General features: G+C 39.3%; 1 protein-coding gene across 7 annotated transcripts in view; it reads left to right on the top strand.

Moving 5' to 3' along the window:
- Nucleotides 1-20765, top strand: part of LOC105465413 (HEAT repeat containing 5B) — a 105751-nt gene that overhangs the window by 48094 nt on the left and 36892 nt on the right. For all 7 annotated transcript variants that reach the window (XR_011611618.1, XM_071076518.1, XM_071076517.1 and 4 more), the window contains 4 exons: nucleotides 4010-4154; nucleotides 8100-8339; nucleotides 9166-9417; nucleotides 16815-16996. Coding sequence is in view for 6 of the 7 variants with exons in the window: in XM_071076518.1 (XP_070932619.1) it covers nucleotides 4010-4154; nucleotides 8100-8339; nucleotides 9166-9417; nucleotides 16815-16996 (819 nt within the window). In the remaining variant the exon portion in view is untranslated. The remainder of the gene's footprint in view (nucleotides 1-4009; nucleotides 4155-8099; nucleotides 8340-9165; nucleotides 9418-16814; nucleotides 16997-20765) is intronic.

Here is a 20765-nt window from a genome sequence, read left to right as displayed (position 1 = left end):
GGAAAGCATAAGAGAGCATATAGCAGGACGCCTATCATAATCCTGACATTCCGAAAAGATTTTCATTAAAAAATGGTATTTAAGGCCAGGCACGGTGGCTCACGCCTGTAATCCCAGCACTTTGGGAGGCCAAGGTGGGTGGATCACCTGAGGTCAGGAGTTCGAGACCAGCCTGGGCAACATGGTCAAACCCCGTCTCTACTAAAAATACAGAAATTAGCCAGGGGTGGTGGCAGGCGCCTATAATCTCAGCTACTTGGGAGGCTGAAGCAGGAGGATCACTTGAACCCAGGAGGCGGAGGTTATAGTGAGCCGAGATCACACCATTGCACTCCAACCTAGGCAAGAAGAACGAAACTCTATCTCAAAAAAAAAAAAAAGATATTTAAGGTGTGATCTGCAGAATAAATAGGAGTTGGTTTGCAAAGGGCATGATACTGAAGTAGACAGCATTTACTTTTAGACAGGAAGAAAAATATGTGCAAGGCCCTAAACTGGGAAGGGCTGTCATACATTTAAAGAGCCAATTAGTTAGTGTGGTTAAGGCTGAGAGAGAAGAGGGAGACGTGGGGTCTAGAGGAAATGATGAGGCTGGACAACTAACCAGGTGACATACCACACAGACTTTCTACATACATAAAACCTTTGGACTTGATTCTATAAGCAGTGGGAAACCATTAGAAGGTGCTCTCTGCAGGGGAGTGACATCATCAGATTTGCACTTTTTACATTTTGTTCTTCCTGCATGATAGAGACTGGACTCTACAGGGTAAGAATTGTATTCTCAGAAGAAGTTAATAGTGATTTGCTCAAAGTAGTAAGGGAATGAGGAGAAATCAGTGGATTTGGGTAATATTTAGGATGAAGGATTTGTTCATTAATTGGCTGTCAGTGGGGCATAGTTGGGGAAGAGGGTTAGAAGGATATGGCCTAGGTTTTTGACTTGAGTATAGTAATGTAATTTCCTGAGATTGGCAACATTGGAGGAGGAGGATTGGGAAGAGTGGATATCTTAATTCAGTTTTAGACACGTGGATAGTTAGTTATATGGGCCTGGAGCTCAGAAAAGAGAGGTCTGGTTAAAGAGGTAAATTTGAGAGGCATAAGCATTTATATGGAAAACAGAGACATAGGAGTAGATGAGATCACCAAGGAGAGAGTCCTGATTGAGGAACCCAACTTAAAAAATTTAGAAAAGAGAAAAGGAGTCAGCAAGGAATATGTAGAAGCAGTTAAGAGAGATTAAAGAAGAAATAGAGGTTGTATTGTTCACAGAAGCTAAATGGAGTAGAAGAGTGGTGTTTTTGGAAAAATTGACAAGCTGGTTCTAAATTTAATAGGGAAATGCAAAGTGCTTATGAAGATCAATGAAGTTGGAAGATTTACTATACTTACTATCAAGATTTACCATAAGCTCCAGTGAGAAAGACAGGGTAGTATTGCAAGTATACACAAGTAGACAAACGGAACACAATGGAGTGTCCAGAATTGAATTCACACATACACAGTCATATAACTTACAACTTTGGCACATGTTACCACTACAGTGTGGATAGGATTATCTTTTCAATAAATACAGGGACTGAAAGATACCATTGATTGTACTTTACAACTCTAATATCACAGATGTTAAAATGAAAGAGAAAAGTACACCTGAGAATGACTGCAGTGGAGTTTTTGAAAACACTTTGTAAAGTGTTTTATTTCTTTCACTTAGGCTTTGCCAGTCAACATTTGTTGAATGTATTTTCTGAGCTACAATTCTCTGTAATTGTTACTAAATTAAAATTTTATGATGTTCTCCATATATGTTTTATCACTGGATTCTTACAGCAGTTGTGTAAGATAGGTGGGTTGGATGTTGTCCCCACTGTAAGAATAAAAAGGCAGAAACTTCAAGAGACTAAGTGACTTGTTCTTCCTATTTGATATGACCATGCTTGAGCTTTCTAATTAATTATGGAGTATTTGAAATTTCCAAAATGTCTTTATTTTCGGGAAGAAGAGTAAATAAAATCCCAGTGCTTTGGGAGCCCAAGGCAGGCAGATCACTTGAGCACAGGAGTTTGACACCAGTCTGGGCTATAATATAGTGAGACCTTGTCTCTACAAAAAAATCAAAAACTGAGGCGAGAGGATTGCTTGAGCCCGAGAGGTTGAGGCTGTAGTAAGCTGTGATTGTGCCACTGCACACCAGCCTGTGTGACAGAGTGATACCCTGTCTTAAAAACAAAACAAGCTCAAGCCTGTATTCCCAGCACTTTGGGAGGCCGAGACGGGCGGATCACGAGGTCAGGAGATCGAGACCATCCCGGTTAACACGGTGAAACCCCGTCTCTACTAAAAAAAATTAAAAAAAACTAGCCGGACAAGGTGGCGGGCGCCTGTAGTCCCAGCTACTCAGGAGGCTAAGGCAAGAGAATGGCGTAAACCTGGGAGGCGGAGCTTGCAGTGAGTCGAGATTGCGCCACTGCACTCCAGCCTGGGCGACAGAGCGAGACTCTGTCTCAAAAAAAAAACGAAAAACAAAACAAAAAGACAAATAACCAAACTATTTTGTTGATAAAAATCTGTCAGATTTTTTTTCTCTTCAGTTACAGTTTATTTTTATTAATGCTTGGTATAAATTTCATGGGCTATGATTTTATGCAAGTATATCTTGAGTTCCAAATGCTGTATTAATAGCCTAAAAATATACTATCTGGCATTGTGAAAGGAGGTGTATTCCACACACCTGTTCTCCATCCCCATCATTTGTGTCTGGGATTCTTTCTAGAAGATTACTTCCTTGCTTAAAAAGCAGCACATAGAACATAATTTAATATTTTTTTCATGAGTCAGATTTATAGTAACAATTATAATAGCTTACATTTACTGAGCAGTTACCATGTGGTAGCCAGCATTGTAAGCATTTTACTTATTTACACCGTATTCCTGTGAAGAGTTAATATTCCCACCGTACATGTGGGCAAATCAAGGCACAGAGGGGCTAAGTAACTTGTGTAAGGTGTCACAGGAATAAGTGACAGAGCCAGGATTCAAACCCAGTTTGGCAGCTGTGCCTGAATTCTTAACTTTTATGCCATGCTGCATCTTATACTTTTATGTTTTAGAGTGTACTATATTCGGGGACCTTGCAGATGAAAAAAAAGTCTGTAGCAAAAGGCCCCATTTTGCAATTTTTTCGGGTGATTATGTTTGCTTGATTTGGTTTTTTCACTTTACTAAATAACCTCCTTTGCTTTCAAATGTTATGGTGTGCTCTGCCCCCTAACTTTTCATTCACTACATCTGATCTTTATATACTTAAAACATTTAGATGACAAGATTGAGTAGGACTATGTGTAAAATAAGATGTGCAGAAAGTCCTTCTGGATTTTTCATCTAAGTATATTGTATGAGCTTTAGAGCACAGATCTTGGGACAGTTATTTTGGCAACTAACATATTTTTCATATATTTTATTAGTAATAGTATTTTGTCAGAAGGCCATCATTTGACTATATTTTAAACAACTGAGGTTGTTAAATTAAGAGCATCTTCAGAAGTAAGATGTTAATATATATTCATTAGGGCCGGGGACGGTGGCTCATGCCTGTAATCCCAGCACTTTGGGAGGCCGAGGTGGGTGGATCACGAGACCAGGAGTTCGAGACCAGCCTGGCCAACATGGTGAAACCCCATCTCTACCAAAAATGCAAAAATTAGCCAGGCGTGGTGACAGGTGCCTGTAATCCCAGCTACTCGGGAGGCTGAGGCAGGAGAATTGCTTGAAACCGGAAGGCAGAGGTTGCAGTGAGCTGAGATCATGCCACTGCACTCCAGCCTGGGCAACAAGAGTGAAAATCTGTCTCAAAAAAAGATATATATATATGTGTGTGTGTGTGTGTGTGTGTATGTATGTATATATATGTGTATGTATATACATACATATACATTCATTAGACAAGAAAGATGAAAGAATTACAGCTTTTTTAAGAGAACTTGCCTAACATTGTTATGGTTTACAGGTTCACTTATGTAGTTCCCATTTGTTACTTCGACGAGCGGCTGTGGCATGTCTTCGGCAACTGGCACAAAGAGAAGCAGCTGAAGTTTGTGAATATGCCATGAGCCTGGCAAAAAATGCAGGGGACAAAGAGAGCAGTAGTGCCAGTAAGTTATATTATTGGTCAATATTCTTTTTTGTTTAAATACTTTTACATTTCAAATAAGTATTATTTATCAAATAACATTTTTGTGTTGAAATGTGGCCAGATGTCTTATTCTTTGAAATAAAACCATTACCACTTTAAAAATTCCAATGTGGTTTTCTTGGTAATTTTGCATTTTTGCTTTTTAAAAATTTTTGCAAGTCGGGCATAGTGTCGTGTACCTGTAGTCCTAGCTACTCCGGAGGCTGAGGGGGGAGGATCACTTGAGCCCAAGGGTTCAAGGTTACGACGAGCTGTGATCACACCACTGTGCTCCAGTCTGGGTGGTAGAGTAAGACCATGTCTCCTAAAGAAAGTAAGTAAATCAATAAGTAAAAAGTAGGGTGTGAACGACTGGATTTAGAAAAAAATTATTTGTAGCTTAAACTGAATAATATTTAGTATCAGAATATTTCTGCCATTTGCTGAGGATGTTTTAGGGGCACTTGAAGGTTTCCTGTTCTGGATGGTAGGTAGCCTTTTGTGATGTAATTTTTTCCTCTAAGAAGGTAAGACCAAAATAGCCAATAAAGCTATGAAATATCAGTAGATGTTTGGTAGCAAAAGGTTGATTTTTGCTTCCTTTAGTTCTTTCTGCTTTTTGGACGGTTTTAGGTATAGCTTAAATTCCTAGCTGGTCTTCTGATATCTGGGTGTAGGTGGTTTGGAAACTTTTTAAGAGTTTAATTGACAGAGGTATTTCCCCGATTATGAGGGAAAATTTTTACTTATAAAAGTTTTCTAATGCCTAGAATCCGCTTGGATACAAAGAAGCAAGATACAAGAATAACTTCAATTTTAGCATAGCATAAGAACTTTATTAACAGCCATACAGTATTGTAGAATATAAAAGAAATTTATTAGGCTGGGCGCGGTGGCTCATGCCTGTAATCTCAACACTTTGGGAGGCCGAGGCGGGCGGATCACGAAGTCAGGAATATCAAGACCATCCTGGCTAACATGGTGAAACTCCGTCTCTACTAAAAATACAGAAAAATTAGCCGAGTGTGGTGGCGGGCGCCTGTAGTCCCAGCTACTTGGGAGGCTGAAGCAGGAGAATGGCATGAACCCGAGAGGTGGAGCTTGCGGTGAGCCGAGATCACACCACTGCACTCCAGCCTTGGTGGCAGAGCGAGACTTCATCTAAAAAAATAAATAAATAAATAAGTTTATGATAAAAATCTAACAGTAGACATTATTGCTTTTTGGAGAGAAGATATCACCAAAAGTAGTTACAGACCTCTTCTGAATACATATAAATTTTCAGAACTTCTACATGTCAGTTGCCATTAACAAAATTGAGACTACTTGGAAGACTGAGACAAATCACTTGAGCCCAGGAGTTCAAGTCCAACTTGGGCAGCATAGTGAGATCCTGTCTCTTACCAAAAAAAAAAAAAAAAGAAAGAAAGAAAAGAAAGACAGCTAAGATAGGGAAAAATATTTGCAAAATATATTTTTTATTAACTAATTTTATTTACTAATGTACTTATTTATAAAAGTGTTTAAAGCTTTTACAAATGAGTATGTTTGGAGTCCCCAAGATCACCCCCAGGTTTGATGATTTCCTGGGTGGACTCATTGTATAGGCATTTTCCTGGCTGTGTTTATTATGACAAAAGGAAGAAAAGGTGTGTAGGATGAAGTTAGAGGAAACCAGGCACAAGCTCCCCAGAGCCCTGTCCCCATGGAGTCGTACAGATTGCAGCCCAGCAATGCGTTGTGACACATGCGTGTAATGTATTCTCCCAGAGAAGCTTATTAAAGACTTAATGCCCAATGTTTTTACTGGGAGCTGATCCCATAGGCATGGCCTGCCTGGCACATACCAAAAGTTCAGACTCTCAGAAGGAAAGCAGATGTTCAGCAGAAGCCACAATTTAGGTACAGCGAGCCCCTTTTATCAGGGAATTAATGGGAAACCTCTAGAAACCCAATTCCCAGATGCTAGCTAAGGGCTAACCTTGTAATTAAGTCTTACTAAGGTAGTCTTAGGGGCTGCAATGTCAATTTGTCTTTGCATCTTCTAAAAACCACTAGAGCACGTTTTATAAAGAAAAAATAACAAGTATCTTTAACCTCCAGTGATTTAACAATTCCATGTTATTATACTCATAAGATAGCATTTTTCTTCTATAAAACTAATCAAGATTAAAAATAATGTTTATAACCAGTGTTGGGAAAAGTAGGAATAGATATTTCTTGTACTACAGATAGAAATGTAAAAATCACGCACATTTCCTGGAGGGTTTTTTGGCACTGTGTCCTTGAAGTTTTCAAAATGTGCTTACCCTTTGACCTAGAAATTCCCTTTTAAGGAATTTGTCCTCTAATCAATTAATTTTCTTTTAAGGAATTTGTCCTCAGTGATTAATCAATTAATTTTATCCTAATGTATGGGTTTGCTGTGTAGCCATTAACATTCATACTATAGAAGTATAATTACTGAAATGGGAAAATACTCACTATGCACTGCTAAGTGAAAGAAGAGTCTCTGTGCCTAATCTCTTTCTAATGTTCTCTTTTCTTGGAACCTTTTCATTTAACTTTTTCTATTGTTTTAGATTTTCACTCACTATGGCTATTTTCTTCAAACCTCACTTTATTCTGTATTTGGGGTGACAAAACAAAAATAGTTAACCTTTCAGCTCCATTCCTCCATCTTACGCCCTTCAGGGTTCAGAGGGCTCTAGACTTCAGAGGGCTTAGTAATACTCATTCTTAAAGCCACCAGTTATATACTACTGCTGTTTACAAGAATGAAAAGATTTTCCGATGAAGCAAGAAATTTAACTAATATTTCGTGACAACATTACTTTTTGGTTGTTGTTAGTCTTTGGATTTTCCCAATTTTTATTTATTTTTTATTTTTATATTTATTTATATATTTATTTATTTATGAAACAGAGTCTCACACTGTCACCCAGGCCGGAGTGCAGTGGTACGATCTCAGCTCACTGCAACCTCCACCTCCCAGGTTCAAGTGATTCTCCTGCCTCAGCCTCCCGAGTGGCTCGGATTACAGGCACCTGCCACCGCACCCGGCTAATTTTTGTATTTTTAGTAGAGGCAGGATTTCACCATCTTGACCAGGCTGGTCTTGAACTCCTGACCTTGTGATCCACCTGCCTCAGCCCCCCAAAGTGCTGGGATTACAGATTTGAGCCACTGCACCCGACGGAGTTTCCAGGCTGGAGTGCAATGGCACAATCTTGTCTCACTGCAACCTTCGCCTCCTAGGTTCAAGAGATTCTCCTGCCTCAGCCTCCCGAGTAGCTGGGATTACAGACACCCACCACCACACCCAGCTAATTTTTGTATTTTTAGTAGAGCTGGGGTTTCACCATGTTGGCCAGACTGGTCTCGAACTCCTGACCTCAGGTGATCCACCCACCTCCGCCTTCTAAAGTGCTGGGATTACAGGTGTGAGCCACTGCGCCCAGCCTTGAGTTTTCCCAATTTTTAAATGAACTGTTAGGATACAGTCCACTTAGAGTTTGTGTTCTGACTTTATAAAATGTTTAAAATCTGAACTATAAGACTCAGTAAGTTTCAATTTATTCTTCTAACAAATAAAACAGTTTTTTAGTTTGTTAAATATATTTAGCTGTATATCTCTTTCCCACACTTTTTCTTATTAGAATCAAATATTTATTGAGCGTTCCCTGAGATTTGTTTACAATATCTCAGAATAATCAGTTTTACAGTTCAAGGTTTTACTCTAATTGCCAGATTAAATTATGATCCCAAAGATACGTAAACTAGAGGCCGTAGTTAAATTGTATGTAGCTAGCTGGTTTTGTGGCTGTTGTGAATTTATATGTAAGACTTGATCTTTATCATAATTGTTACCTATAGCATACAACAAAAATCCCATACAAATTCATTTGTAAAAATTACCTTTCAGATGTCAATCCTTTTGCACCTGGGGTTAGTTCTCGAAGTGATATTCATTGCCGGCACCAAGGTGTTAATATAACAGAAACTGGTCTTGAGGGACTACTTTTTGGAATGCTAGACCGGGAGACAGATCGAAAATTGTGTTCTGATATTCATGACACTTTGGGACATATGCTTTCTTCGCTGGCAGTAGAAAAACTTTCTCATTGGCTAATGCTTTGTAAAGATGTCCTGGCAGCTTCTAGTGGTAAGTATTTAATATGTGTTCTTAAAATAATGGAAATTGTTTTACTTCTGATATATGCATGTAGATATATGTATAAAGATACATACATGTAAATCTGAGCTTATATTTAAAAGTAATAACTTTTGATCTACAAATCCCTGTCAAAATGTTGAAGGTTAAATTATGTTATAAACAAATGAGCTTTTTTATATTGTTGGGAAAATGTATTTCAAAATTTTTTGGAACTTCAAACTAAATTTTCATACATAAAAATCCCGAGTTACTCTAGAGTAACACATACTACGTAAAACTGTTGAAATATGTAAATGTAGTTTACATAAAAGTAATTTATGTTATCCTTTCCTTGGCTTTTGATTGTTGAAAAAAAATTTTGCTAGTTTTACTGTTTTCCAGAAAGTAAGAATTTAGTCTTTTTTTAAAATTAAAAAATTTTTAACATTAATAACTTTTTTTTTTTTTTTTTTTTTTTTTGAGACGGAGTCTCGCTCTGGCACCCAGGCTGGAGTGCAGTGGCCGGATCTCAGCTCACTGCAAGCTCCGCCTTCCGGGTTCACGCCATTCTCCTGCCTCAGCCTCCGGAGTAGCTGGGACCACAGGCGCCCGCCACCTCGCCTGGCTAGTTTTTTGTATTTTTTTAGTAGAGACGGGGTTTCACCATGTTAGCTAGGATGGTCTTGATCTTGTGACCTCGTGATCCGCCCGTCTCGGCCTCCCAAAGTGCTGGGATTACAGGCTTGAGCCACCGCGCCCGGCCACATTAATAACTTTTTAAAGGATCATTTTTGCTTATGTAAGGTTGTTATAATATTCCTTATTCTTGTTATAGATATGAGTACTGCAACTCTCTTAAGTAGTGGAAAAGATGAAGAATCTGAAAAGAAGGATGAGATGGATGATGATACCATGTTTACCACGTTAGGTGAAGAAGATAAATCAAAGCCTTTTGTGGCCCCTCGCTGGGCCACTCGAGTATTTGCTGCGGATTGCCTGTGTCGAATCATCAATTTGTGTGAGAATGCAGACCAGGCTCACTTTGATCTTGCCTTGGCACGTTCTGCTAAACTTCGAAACCCTACAAGTAAATTTAAAATCAGCACTTATTTTCCCCAAAGCATTTTTACAGCTTGAGATGTTTTACTGCTATGGATGTAGTGTGCTTTAGAATGTGCCATTTGTTTATTGTAAGTTCTCTTGCCTTTCATCTTAGTTTTCTGTCCCCTCTACATACTCTTCATCCTATTCATCTTCTGATTCCTATTGGGAAGATAAGTTGAAGAAGGTGGTCCATAAGATACATTGATCTGTGTGTCTGTCTCTTTAATCATTTGCCCAAAGGATAATCATGGCAGTTACTTAGATTTTCTTAGTACATTGTCCTGGATTTTAGCATTTCAGCAGAAAGGAAATGGTAAAATTTTAAGGCATATAAATAAAGTGAGAATCCCCAGCCATGGAGAATGTCAGAATTCATGAATGCCCTGGTAGATTGCAAACTCTCAAATTTCAGAAGTGCTATTAGGTATTTTTGCAAAGGTGAAAATTGTTTATTATGGAAACAATTTTTATCTCATTATTTTTTATCTTTTGTAAACTTTTTATACCGTGTATCCCCTGAATCTGATATTATAGGGAATTTACAAAGAGACCATCAGGCCCAGTACCTTCATTTCATAGTTGAAGAGACCCAGAGAAATTGAGAGGTGATAGAGTAACAGATTCCTTATCCTACAGTTTGTTGTCTCTTTATCACCCAGTCATTTTTTAAATAGCTGAAGACAAATTGTATGTATTAACAATATTGACATCTATGAATTGAAAATGTCTTTTGGGTTATTTCATTGTGTATAAGAAGCAGCAGAGCTCACATACATATTTTTAAAACAAACAGGCTGAGTGCGGTGGCTCATGCCTGTAATCCCAGGACTTTGGGAGGCTGAGGCGGGTGGATCACTTGAGGTCAGGAGTTCGAAACCAGCCTGGCCAACATGCGGAAACCCCATCTCTACTAAACATACAAAAAATTAGCGGACATCCTGGCACGTGCCTGTAGTCCCAGCCACTCGGAAGGCTGAGTCAGGAGAATCGCTTGAACCCGGGAGGCGGAGGTAGCAGTGAGCCAAGATCATGCCACCACACTCCAGCCTGAGCGACAGAGCAAGACTCTGTCTCAAAAACATACAAACTGGAAAACAGTAGTACAACATGTATAAAATGAGACTCTGAATATAGAGTATCAGCAAAGCACAATACATCATTAACACAGTGTTTTTGTTCATGTCATTATTCAGCAAATATTACTGCATCCTATTTTTTGGTATACAGTGGGGATACAGAGAAGAAAAAAACATAGTCCATACCCTGGAAGAACTTACAGCCTAGAAGACAGAGAGACAGACTTCTCAGTCAAATGGTTGTGGGGTGTCCTAATAGTAGTATGTTAAAGTACTTTGAGAACATTAAAAAACATATAGTATTCATTTCCTATAAAGCCAGGGAAGACATCACAGAAAAGGTTATTTTGAAGTTTCAAAGGCAGAGAAAGGGTTAGAAGAGACTGGTGGCGTTAGTTTTCTATGGCTGCTATAACAAATGCCCACAGACTGGGTTTAAAATCACACAAGTTTATCATCTTACAGTTCTGGAGGTCAGAAGTCTCGGTGGGGTAACATCAAGGCGTCGGCAGGGCTGTGTTCCTTTCTGGAGGCTCTAGGGGACATCCCTTTCCTTTTCTTTCCAGCTCGTATATGCTGCCTGCACTCTTTGGCTCACGGCTCCCTTTCTCTCTTTTCAAAGGCAGCAGCGTTAAATCTTTCTGTGATGCTTCTTCAGTCCTCACGTGTCTCTGACTGCAGCCAGGAAAGGTGCTGTGCTTTTAAGGACTCATGTGATTAGATTGGGTCTGCCGTGATAATTTAGGCCAGTCTCCATGTTTTAAACTCCATAACCATAATCACATCTGCAGAGTCCCTTTTGCCCTACAAGGTAACATAGTCACAGGTTCTAGGGATTAGGTGTGGAAATTTTGGGCTGCCAGTATTCTGCCTACCACACTGGATTATTAGAAGCGGAGGGATTCAACATGAAAAAGCTGATTGCCAAAAAATAAATAAATAAAAAGAATCAGAGGAAGTAAGAGAATTTGTAAAGCCATGGAATCATAAGTGTGCGTACTACATTTAGCGAATAGTGAAAATCCTTAGGTAGGCCTTTCTTTCTTTGTAGATCTTAACTGTTGTTTTTCTTCCTCATTGTGTCTTGTTCTTTTTACCTTAGTGCTCAGAGATCCTCACAGGTTTTTTCTTTATACATTGATGTTTTGCTTTTTTTAGCCTTCATTAATAATCTTAAATCTGCTTTAATTTTTAAAATTTTCCTGTAATTTGTCTACATTTCTCCCACCTCCATTGTATCATATCCGTTTTACTCTCTAAGATTTTCTGTTTTTATACCATAGCAGCCATGATTCTTTCCATCCTATTGAGGATGCCACATGATTTTTTTTTTTTTAATTTTATTCTGGTTTTTATAGAAAATTGTTTCCAGAGATTAGCCATTTCTCTGAATCTTCAGAATCTTTCTTTTCCCTGGTTGCATTTTTCTTTAATAAACTTAATTGTTTATATATTCTTGAAAGAGAAGATTCCATATTTGAAATTTTCTCTCAGTGTAGAGGTGGATTGCCCGTGTTCTTTGTTGTTCATGTATTTCCCACCTGTAGTTGGATGGTAAGGTGCTGTAACAGCTCCCACCCAGATTCCAGTGTCTGGCATATTTTGCTCTGGATCCTTTCTAACAGGATGCTTTCTAACATCACCGCCTGCCATTCTGATTCCGAACAGTCATGGCAGAGTATATGAAAAAGTATAGACCCAGTAAATGTGCTCTTCAGGCTCTCCTGTATTATCTTCATCTCTTCATCTTCCTATCTCCTATGCTTTAATTATAGAGAATTACTACTCCCCACATATAATAAACCCCCTAATTATTTTTCCGCTTTGAAGTTTTTGTTCAGTCCCCTTGTCATACCCACCTTTTCAAGAGTTCACTTCCTGGGATTTAGAAAAAGACAGAGGTCTTGCTTTGGAAGGGTAGACATAGAGATGGGCAGAGAAGCAGCAGCACTCCGGTTGTTGGGGAAAGTGGCACCCTCGTTACAGAAGCAATTGCCTAGATTTTGGTTTGGTAGATTGATACAGTCCTAGACTTTGTAAATTAGGTGATAGAGTGCAGGAGGAATAATAGGTCTTTTTATTTACTTTCAGGTTGGCATAATATAAGTAGACTCATTTTAATCTACTTCCTACTGCCTTGGGAATTTTCTCCCAAATTTTGGCAGTAGTTTATTATACCTCATTCTTGTTTGTTTCTCAGTTTTTTTGTTGTAGTAAAGTACATATAACATAATAATTATCATCTTAACTTTTTTAGTTTATCAGATGGGCAAAATTTGTTTAATTGACTTACATATATATATATATATATCATGTACAACAAGATGTTTTGAAGTATGTATACATTGTAGAATAGTTAAATCTAGCAAATTAACAAATGCATTACCTCACCTAGTTACCATGTTTGTGTGAGACCACTTAACATCCACCATCTTTGCATTTTTCAAGAACACAGTGTATTGTCATTAACTATAGTCACCATGCTATAGAGTAGATCTCTTACACTTATTCCTCCTATTTAACTGTAACTCAATATACTTTGACCAACATATCCCCATCTTACCCTTAACCACCCAACCTCTGGTAACCACCATTCTACTCTCTACTTCTGTTAGATTAACTTTTTTAGATTCCACGTATGAATGAGATCATGTGGTATTTTTCTGTGCCTGACATATTTCAGTTAACCTAATGCCTCCAAGTTCATCCATGTTGTCTCAAATAATAGGACTTTATTCTTTTCTATGACTGAATAGTATTCCATTATGTATTTATACCACATTTTCTTTATCAATTGATAGATACTTAGGTTGGTTCCATATCTTGGTTACTGTGAATAGTCCTGCAGTAAACATGAGAGTGCAGATAACTCTTCACCCTACTTAGTTCAAAACCTTGCTTTTGGCCAGGAGCAGTGGCTCAGGCCTGTAATCCCAGCACTTTGGGAGGCCGTGGCAGGTGGATCACGAGGTCAGGAGATCGAGACCATCCTGGCTAACATGGTGAAACCCCGTCTCTACTAAAAATACAAAAAAAAATCAGCCAGGTGTGGTGGCGGGTGCCTGTAGTCCCAGCTACTCGGGAGGCTGAGGCAGGAGAATGGCGTGAACCCGAGAGGCAGAGCTTGCAGTGAGCCGAGATCACGCTACTGCATTCCAGCCTGGGCGACAGAGCGAGACTCTTTCTCAAAAAAAGAAAAAAAAAAAAAACCTTGCTTTTATTGGTGGTATGTTTTTGCTTCCTTTAGGTGAGGAAGCACTGCGGGCTTCTAGCCAAATGTTTTCCCTTCTCTGCTTGCCTCCCACCCACAAAGCAACAGATATTCTTTTATTTTTATTTTATTTATTTATTTTTTTCTGAGACAGAGTCTCACTCTGTCACCCAAGCTAGAATGCAGTGGTGTGATCTCGGCTCACTGCAGCCTCAGCCTCCTGGGTTCAAGCGATTCTCCTGCCTCAGCCTCCCGAGCAGCTGGGATTACAGGCACCCGCCACCATATCCAGCTAATTTTTGTATTTTTAGTAGAGATGGAGTTTCACTATGTTGGCCAGGCTGATCTCAAACTCCTGGCCTCTGCCCGCCTTGGCCTCCCAAAGTTCTGGGATTACCAACATGAGTCACTGCACCTGGCCAGATATTCTTTTTAAACTCAAGATTCTAGAATTAGTTTTTTTGGTAGGCACATGAAAAAAAATTGAAGGTATACAACTTGTAACTTTGACAACAACAATAACAACAAAAACTTATTTAAATAGGAACTGTTTGGAGATCAGGCTGAACCATAGAATTGTCACTGCTTCAAAAATACTTTGTGGGTTTTGAAGCCTCCTGAAGAACTTTATAGGCCTTGAGCTTAATAATTTCTTTAGATAATTTGTGTTGCTATGTCTTTTAAGTTCACTGATCTGTAGTATTTAATCTCTATTAATTTTATCCAGTGTAGTTTTCATTTCAGATATTTTATTTTATATCTCTAAATTCCCCTTTGTGGTTTTTTTTTTACCTTTCATTTCTCCCTTCATTATTTTCGTGCTTTTCTTTTCCTTTTTTTGAACATAGGAAACATATCGATAATAGCTATGTAAAGTTCCCTGTCTACTTCTCTTATCTTTTTCATTTCTAGACTTGTTTCTATTCACCGATTTTTTTTTTCTCTCTCTCTCTTTGTTGTGAGACATATTTCCCTACTTCTTTGCATTCTTGGTAATTTTTTATTAGATGTCAGACATTATAAATTTTATGATATTAATGCTGGATTTTGGTGTGTTCCAAATAATTTTGGACTTTGTTCTGGGATGTAGTTAAATTACTTGGTATCATTTTAATTATTTTGAGACTTGCTTTTAAACTTGGTTCATACAGATCCAGGACAACTTTTACTCTAGGTCTAAAAGGAAAAACATTTCCCTTTTCCACATCTTATTCTTATAAAAGTCTTTTCCTTCTTATTTTGTAGATTTAAGTTTCCTGACAAGGGTTTTTCTGAAGTAGAGATTGGCAGACTACAGCCTACTGTCCAAATCCAACCTACAGTCATTTTTGTAAATAAAGTTTTACTGGAGCACAGCACACTCATTTCTATACGTATTGTCTGTGGCTGCTTTTGCACAGTAACAGTGGAGCTAAGTAGTTGCAATGGAGATAATATAGCCTGAGACCAGGCACACTGGCTCACGCCTGTTATCCCAGCACTTTGGGAGGCAGAGGTGGGCAAATCACAAGGTCAGGAGTTTGAGACCAGCCTGGTCAACATGGTGAAACCCCATCTCTACTAAAAATACAAAAATTAGCTGGGTGTGGTGGTGAGGCCTGTAATCCCAGCTACTCGGAAGGCTGAGGCAGGAGAATCACTTGAACCCTTTGGGGGCAGAGTTTGCAGTGAGCCAAGATCACAGCACTGCATTCCAGCCTGAGAAACACAGCAATACTCCATCTCAAAAAAAAATAATAATAAGATAATATAGCCTACAAAGTGTGAACCAAAAAGTGACTGAAGCGCAGATATCAATTGATAGAGGCTTTTTAGCCAAGGTTAAGGATTCACCTGGGAAAAAACATGGGTAACAGGAGCATCTGTGACCCATGTTTTATCCAAAGGGGGTTTTGGGAACTTCGTTATTTAAAGAAGAAAGAACAGCAGGATGGAAAAAAAAAAAGGGAAGGGAGGGTAAGCAGTGAGGTAAATGGTTATTATATTCCTGTGAGGCTTTGATTAGCCTCAGTAAATGTTTTTTTTTTGTTTTGTTTTTGAGACAGGGTCTTACTTTGTCACCCAGGCTGGAGTGCAGTTGCATGCTCTCGGCTCGCTGCAGCCTTGACCTCCCAGGTTCAAGGGATCCTCCCACCTCAGCCCCCTGAGTAGCTGAGACTACAGGTCCACACCACCAAGCCCAGCTAATTTTTGTATGTTTTGTAGAGATGAGGTTCACCATGTTTCCCAGACTGGTCTTGAACTCTTGAGCTCAACCTATCCACCCACCTCAGCTTCCCAAAGTGCTAGGTTTACAGGCTGAGCCACCTCACCCTGCCTAGCCTCTGTAAATCTACATTTTACATGTGAAAAGGAGGAATAAAGGAAAAAGTCGGTTATGCATTGGCCTCAGTGTAGAGAGAGGGATGATTTCTCATCTTGTCTTTGTCCTATACCTGTGAAAATAAGCTGGTAGTTGACATTGTCAGGGTGAGATTCAGCAGAACTTGGTTTTAGGGCTGGTTCTTAGCGAGGGATATGTATTTGGAAAGATTCCTTGTGAGCAATTTGTGAGAGGAGGCCATTTGGGAAGATTTTTGGCCTTCTGTCATTGTGGGAACGTGGCTTAAAATGAGGCAGTGACACACAGTTGTGAAATTAACAGCTACCTGGGAGCAAAAGGAAGGCAGTATTGCAAGACTCAGTCCCCAAGCTTCAATTTCTCTTTGGCATAGTGAGTTTGGGGTCCCAAGATTCTATTTTCTTTCATAAAGTCAAAAGTATTAACTGTCTGGTTCTTTACCTAAAAAGTTTGCCAAGCCTTTGTTCTTAAAGAATTAGAAACTGATTTTGGGAAAGTTACGTTAAAAGTATTTTGCATCAAATATCATTGTACATCCTATAACATCATCAACATTACTGTATTGTATATCACTATTCTTGAAAGATTGATATGGAAGTTGTCTTGAAAGAATATAGTATCTTTACTATTTCCAAAGTCATGAAATATGTGGATTGTGTTTTTTATCAAAACTGTATTTCATTTCATATTTTTATGTTATTACACTTATTTTTGGAAGAGTTTTCATTTTTGCATTCTATTTTTATTTTTAGATGACCTCTTGGTACTTCATCTCTCTGACCTCATTCGCATGGCATTCATGGCTGCGACTGATCATAGCAACCAGCTGCGAATGGCTGGGCTCCAGGCACTTGAAGACATTATCAAGAAGTTTGCGTCTGTGCCTGAGCCAGAATTTCCAGGTCATGTGATACTGGAGCAGTATCAGGCTAATGTGAGATTTTCTATTTATTTAAAAATTTAAAATTGATCTTTTGAAAGACGACTGAAGAAGTGTGGACTTCCTGAAGGACTGCATTTGGAACTGCAATCTGTTTATTTCTGTAGAATGCGTCTCTATCTCCATTGTCTGTTACCTAGTTTTAGTCACCCCACAAATGAAGAAATAAGTGTCAAGCTGTTGTCACTATTTTTAAGTTGTGATAACATATTAGTGATAAAACTAGAATAGAAATTCCAGCTCAGTTTTCCAGTCTTGTGTTTAGATATTTAGCCCTGCCCTTTAAGAGATAAAAAGAACCTTCAAAAGAGTGTTGTGGATTTGCTGCCATTATTTTTATATGGCAAACCTTCATAAGCATTTTTAGAAACAGATAGCAGTTGCCCCTTGTATAATAAAGGATAAATTAACTCTTAAGAGCAACAGTTAAAAGTATTACTGAGGTCGGGCACAATGGCTCACACCTGTAAACCTAGCATTTTGGGAGGCCGAAGCAGGTGGATCACAAGGTCAGGAGATTGAGACCATCCTGGCTAACATGGTGAAACCCCATCTCTACTAAAAATACAAAAAATTAGCCGGGCCTGGTGGCACACGCCTGTAGTCCCAGCTACTCAGGAGGCTGAAGCAAGAGAATCCCTTGAACCCAGGAGGCGGAGGTTGCAGTGAGCTGAGATCGCGCCACTGCACTCTAGCCTGGGTGACAGAGGGACACTCTGTCTCAAAAAGAAAAAAAAAGTATTGCTGAAAGAGTTAGATATTTTCAAAGTTTTTTGTTTTGTTTTGGAGACAGAGTCTCGCTGTGTCGCCCAGGCTGGAGTGCCATGGCATAATCTTGGCTCACTGCAAGCTCCGCCTCCCAGGTTCATGCCATTCTCCTGCCTCAGCCTCCCGAGTAGCTGGGACTATAGGCTCATGCCATCACGTCTGGCTAATTTTTGTATTTTTAGTACAGACGGGGTTTCACCATGTTAGCCAGGATGGTCTCGATCTCCTGACCTCGTGATTCACCCGCCTCGGCCTCCCAAAGTGCTGGGATTCCAGGCGTGAGGCACCACGCCCGCCCAATTTTTTTTTATTTCATTCAAAAGAGGGATCTGCTTGTTAGTCCTGAGATTCATACCTGTACTTATGTTATTCAAATGAGGCACAGTAAACTAATCCTAGCAGTGGGGGGTTATATGAAGGATAAAATTTTGTTAACAACGAAATAACAGATTTTTTTTTTTTTTTTTACTGTGATTATGGCAAAATCTTTGCTTCAGTACGCTATACCTCATCTAAAAGTTGTGCTTAAATATATAAAAAATTTAAAATGTGAATTATGTATAATCCGTTGTTTTTACATCTTAAGTGAAGAAATTATAACTTCTAGCCCAACTAGCTATAGAAAACCTATATACAGGCCGGGCGCGGTGGCTCAAGCCTGTAATCCCAGCACTTTGGGAGGCCGAGATGGGCGGATCACGAGGTCAGGAGATCGAGACCATCCTGGCTAACACGGTGAAACCCCGTCTCTACTAAAAAATACAAAAAAAAAAAAAAAACTAGCCGGGCGAGGTGGCGGGCGCCTGTAGTCCCGGCCACTCGGGAGGCTGAGGCAGGAGAATGGCGGGAACCCGGGAGGCGGAGCTTGCAGTGAGCTGAGATCCGGCCACTGCACGCCAGCCTGGGCGACAGAGCGAGACTCCGTCTCAAAAAAAAAAAAAAAAAAAAAAAGAAAACCTATATACAATTGTTTACTCCCAAATACCCAACCTATTGGAATGGTGGGTTTCTTAAAAGACTTTTTATTTAGAAATGATATTGCCAGCTGAGAGCGGTGACTTATGCCTGTAATCCCAGCACTTTAGGAGGCCGAGGTGGGCAGATCGCCTGAGGTCAGGAGCTCGAGACCAGCCTGGCCAGCATGGTGAAACCCCATCTCTACTAAAAATACAAAAATTAGTTGGGCATGGTGGTGCACACCTGTAATCCTACTCAGGAAGCTGAGGCAGGAGAATCACTTGAACAAGGGAGGCAGAGGGTGCAGTGAGCTGAGATTGCACCATTGCAGTACAGCCTGGGCAACAGAGTGAGACTCCATCTCAAAAAAAAGAAAAAAAAAAAAAGAAGAAATGCTATTGCTGGGCGCGGTGGCTCACGCCTATAATCCTAGCACTTTGGGAGGCCGAGGCGGATGGATCACCTGAGGTCAGGAGTTCGAGACCAGATTGGCCAACATGGCGAAATCCCATCTCTACTAAAAATACAAATATTAGCCAGGCATGGTGGCACACACCTGTAATTCCAGCTACTTGGGAGGCTGAGGAAGGAGAATCACTTGAAACTGATAGGTGGAAGTTGCAGTGAGCCGAGATCCCACCACTTCACTCCAGCCTGCAGGACGGGAGAGCAAGACTCTGTCTCAAAAAAAAAAAAAAGAATGATATCAAATTTACAGAAAAGCTACAAGAATAGAATAAAAAACTACCTTACAACCCATATTCATATTTGCCAATTGTTAATTTTGCCTCATATGCTTAAACAATGATTCTCTCTGTCTTTCTTCCCCCAACACACAGTTTTTTTCTAAACCATTTAAAAATAAATTGTTTAAATCATGTGCTTTTACCCTTGAGCATTTTAGACTGTATTTTCAAAGGACAAGAACATTGTCTTATATGACTACAGAATAGGTAACCTCAAGAAATTCAACATTGATATACTACTTTTACATAATCTGTCATATTCCAGTTGTGTCAGTCAACCCAGTAACCTATTTCATATAGTATTCTTTCTCTGCCAGTACAGAATCCAATACTGGCTCACATACTGTGATCAATTACCATCTGTCTTTAGTCATAGAGAGGGAGTCTCGATTCATTTCCTAACTACTATCGATATACCTGACCAACTGGATCTCTGTTATAAGGGAAGAATATCTCAACGTAGGAGCTGACTACATCTTACTCCTGTATTCAACTTATACTTGTTGTATCTAATATAGCTAAGAATCTGTGACTGATGTGGGCTTATTTAAAACAGAAGCTCATATTCCTCTACTTATTAATATAACAAAAATGCATAAATTAATATTTTTGAGCAGCTTTTTAAAGCATCTTCTTTTGAGGTTAAATGTCCTCTAGCGTCATGGAGTGACTGTAAATCTTTAGTACTACTCAGTTGTTTAAAGAAATTGATCCAGATAGAAGATTGACTCATAAGGTAAATACTCTTAGAAATAGGTTTAGAAAAATATAGACAGAAAAAAAATCTAACAATAGCAATTTTTGGTATGTCTGATAACGTGACTTTGTCGGAAAATCCTGTTTAGTATGAAACAAAAACGAGAAAAAAAACAAGATTTTTGCCTACTTTATATAACATTCATATAGATTTGATAATGATAACCTCCTGGAAAGCAAAAGAAAAAGGGTATGACTGAGTTTATTATAACTGAAAAGAAATAAGGGAGAGGTCATAAAAAGGAAAGGAACATAGAAGTGTTTTTGTGTGTTTTCATCTCCAAACACACAAGAGGCTTTATGTTTACTACTTACCTTTAAAAATAAAATGCCTTGGGCCAGGCACGGTGGCTCACACCTGTAATCCCAGCACTTTCGGAGGCTGAGGCGGGTGGACGATTTGAGGTCAGGCGTTCAAGACCAGCCAGGCCAACATGGTGAAACCCTGTCTCTACTGAAAATACAAAAATTAGTCTGGCGGTAGTGGCACACACCTGTAATCCCAGCTACTCAGGAGGCTGAGGAAGGAGAATTGC

Source organism: Macaca nemestrina, chromosome 13 (assembly GCF_043159975.1).
Source record: "Macaca nemestrina isolate mMacNem1 chromosome 13, mMacNem.hap1, whole genome shotgun sequence".
Taxonomy (NCBI): Eukaryota; Metazoa; Chordata; class Mammalia; order Primates; family Cercopithecidae; genus Macaca; species Macaca nemestrina.
Note: the sequence above shows the minus strand (reverse complement) of the source record. Positions and strands in the feature narration are given on the sequence as shown.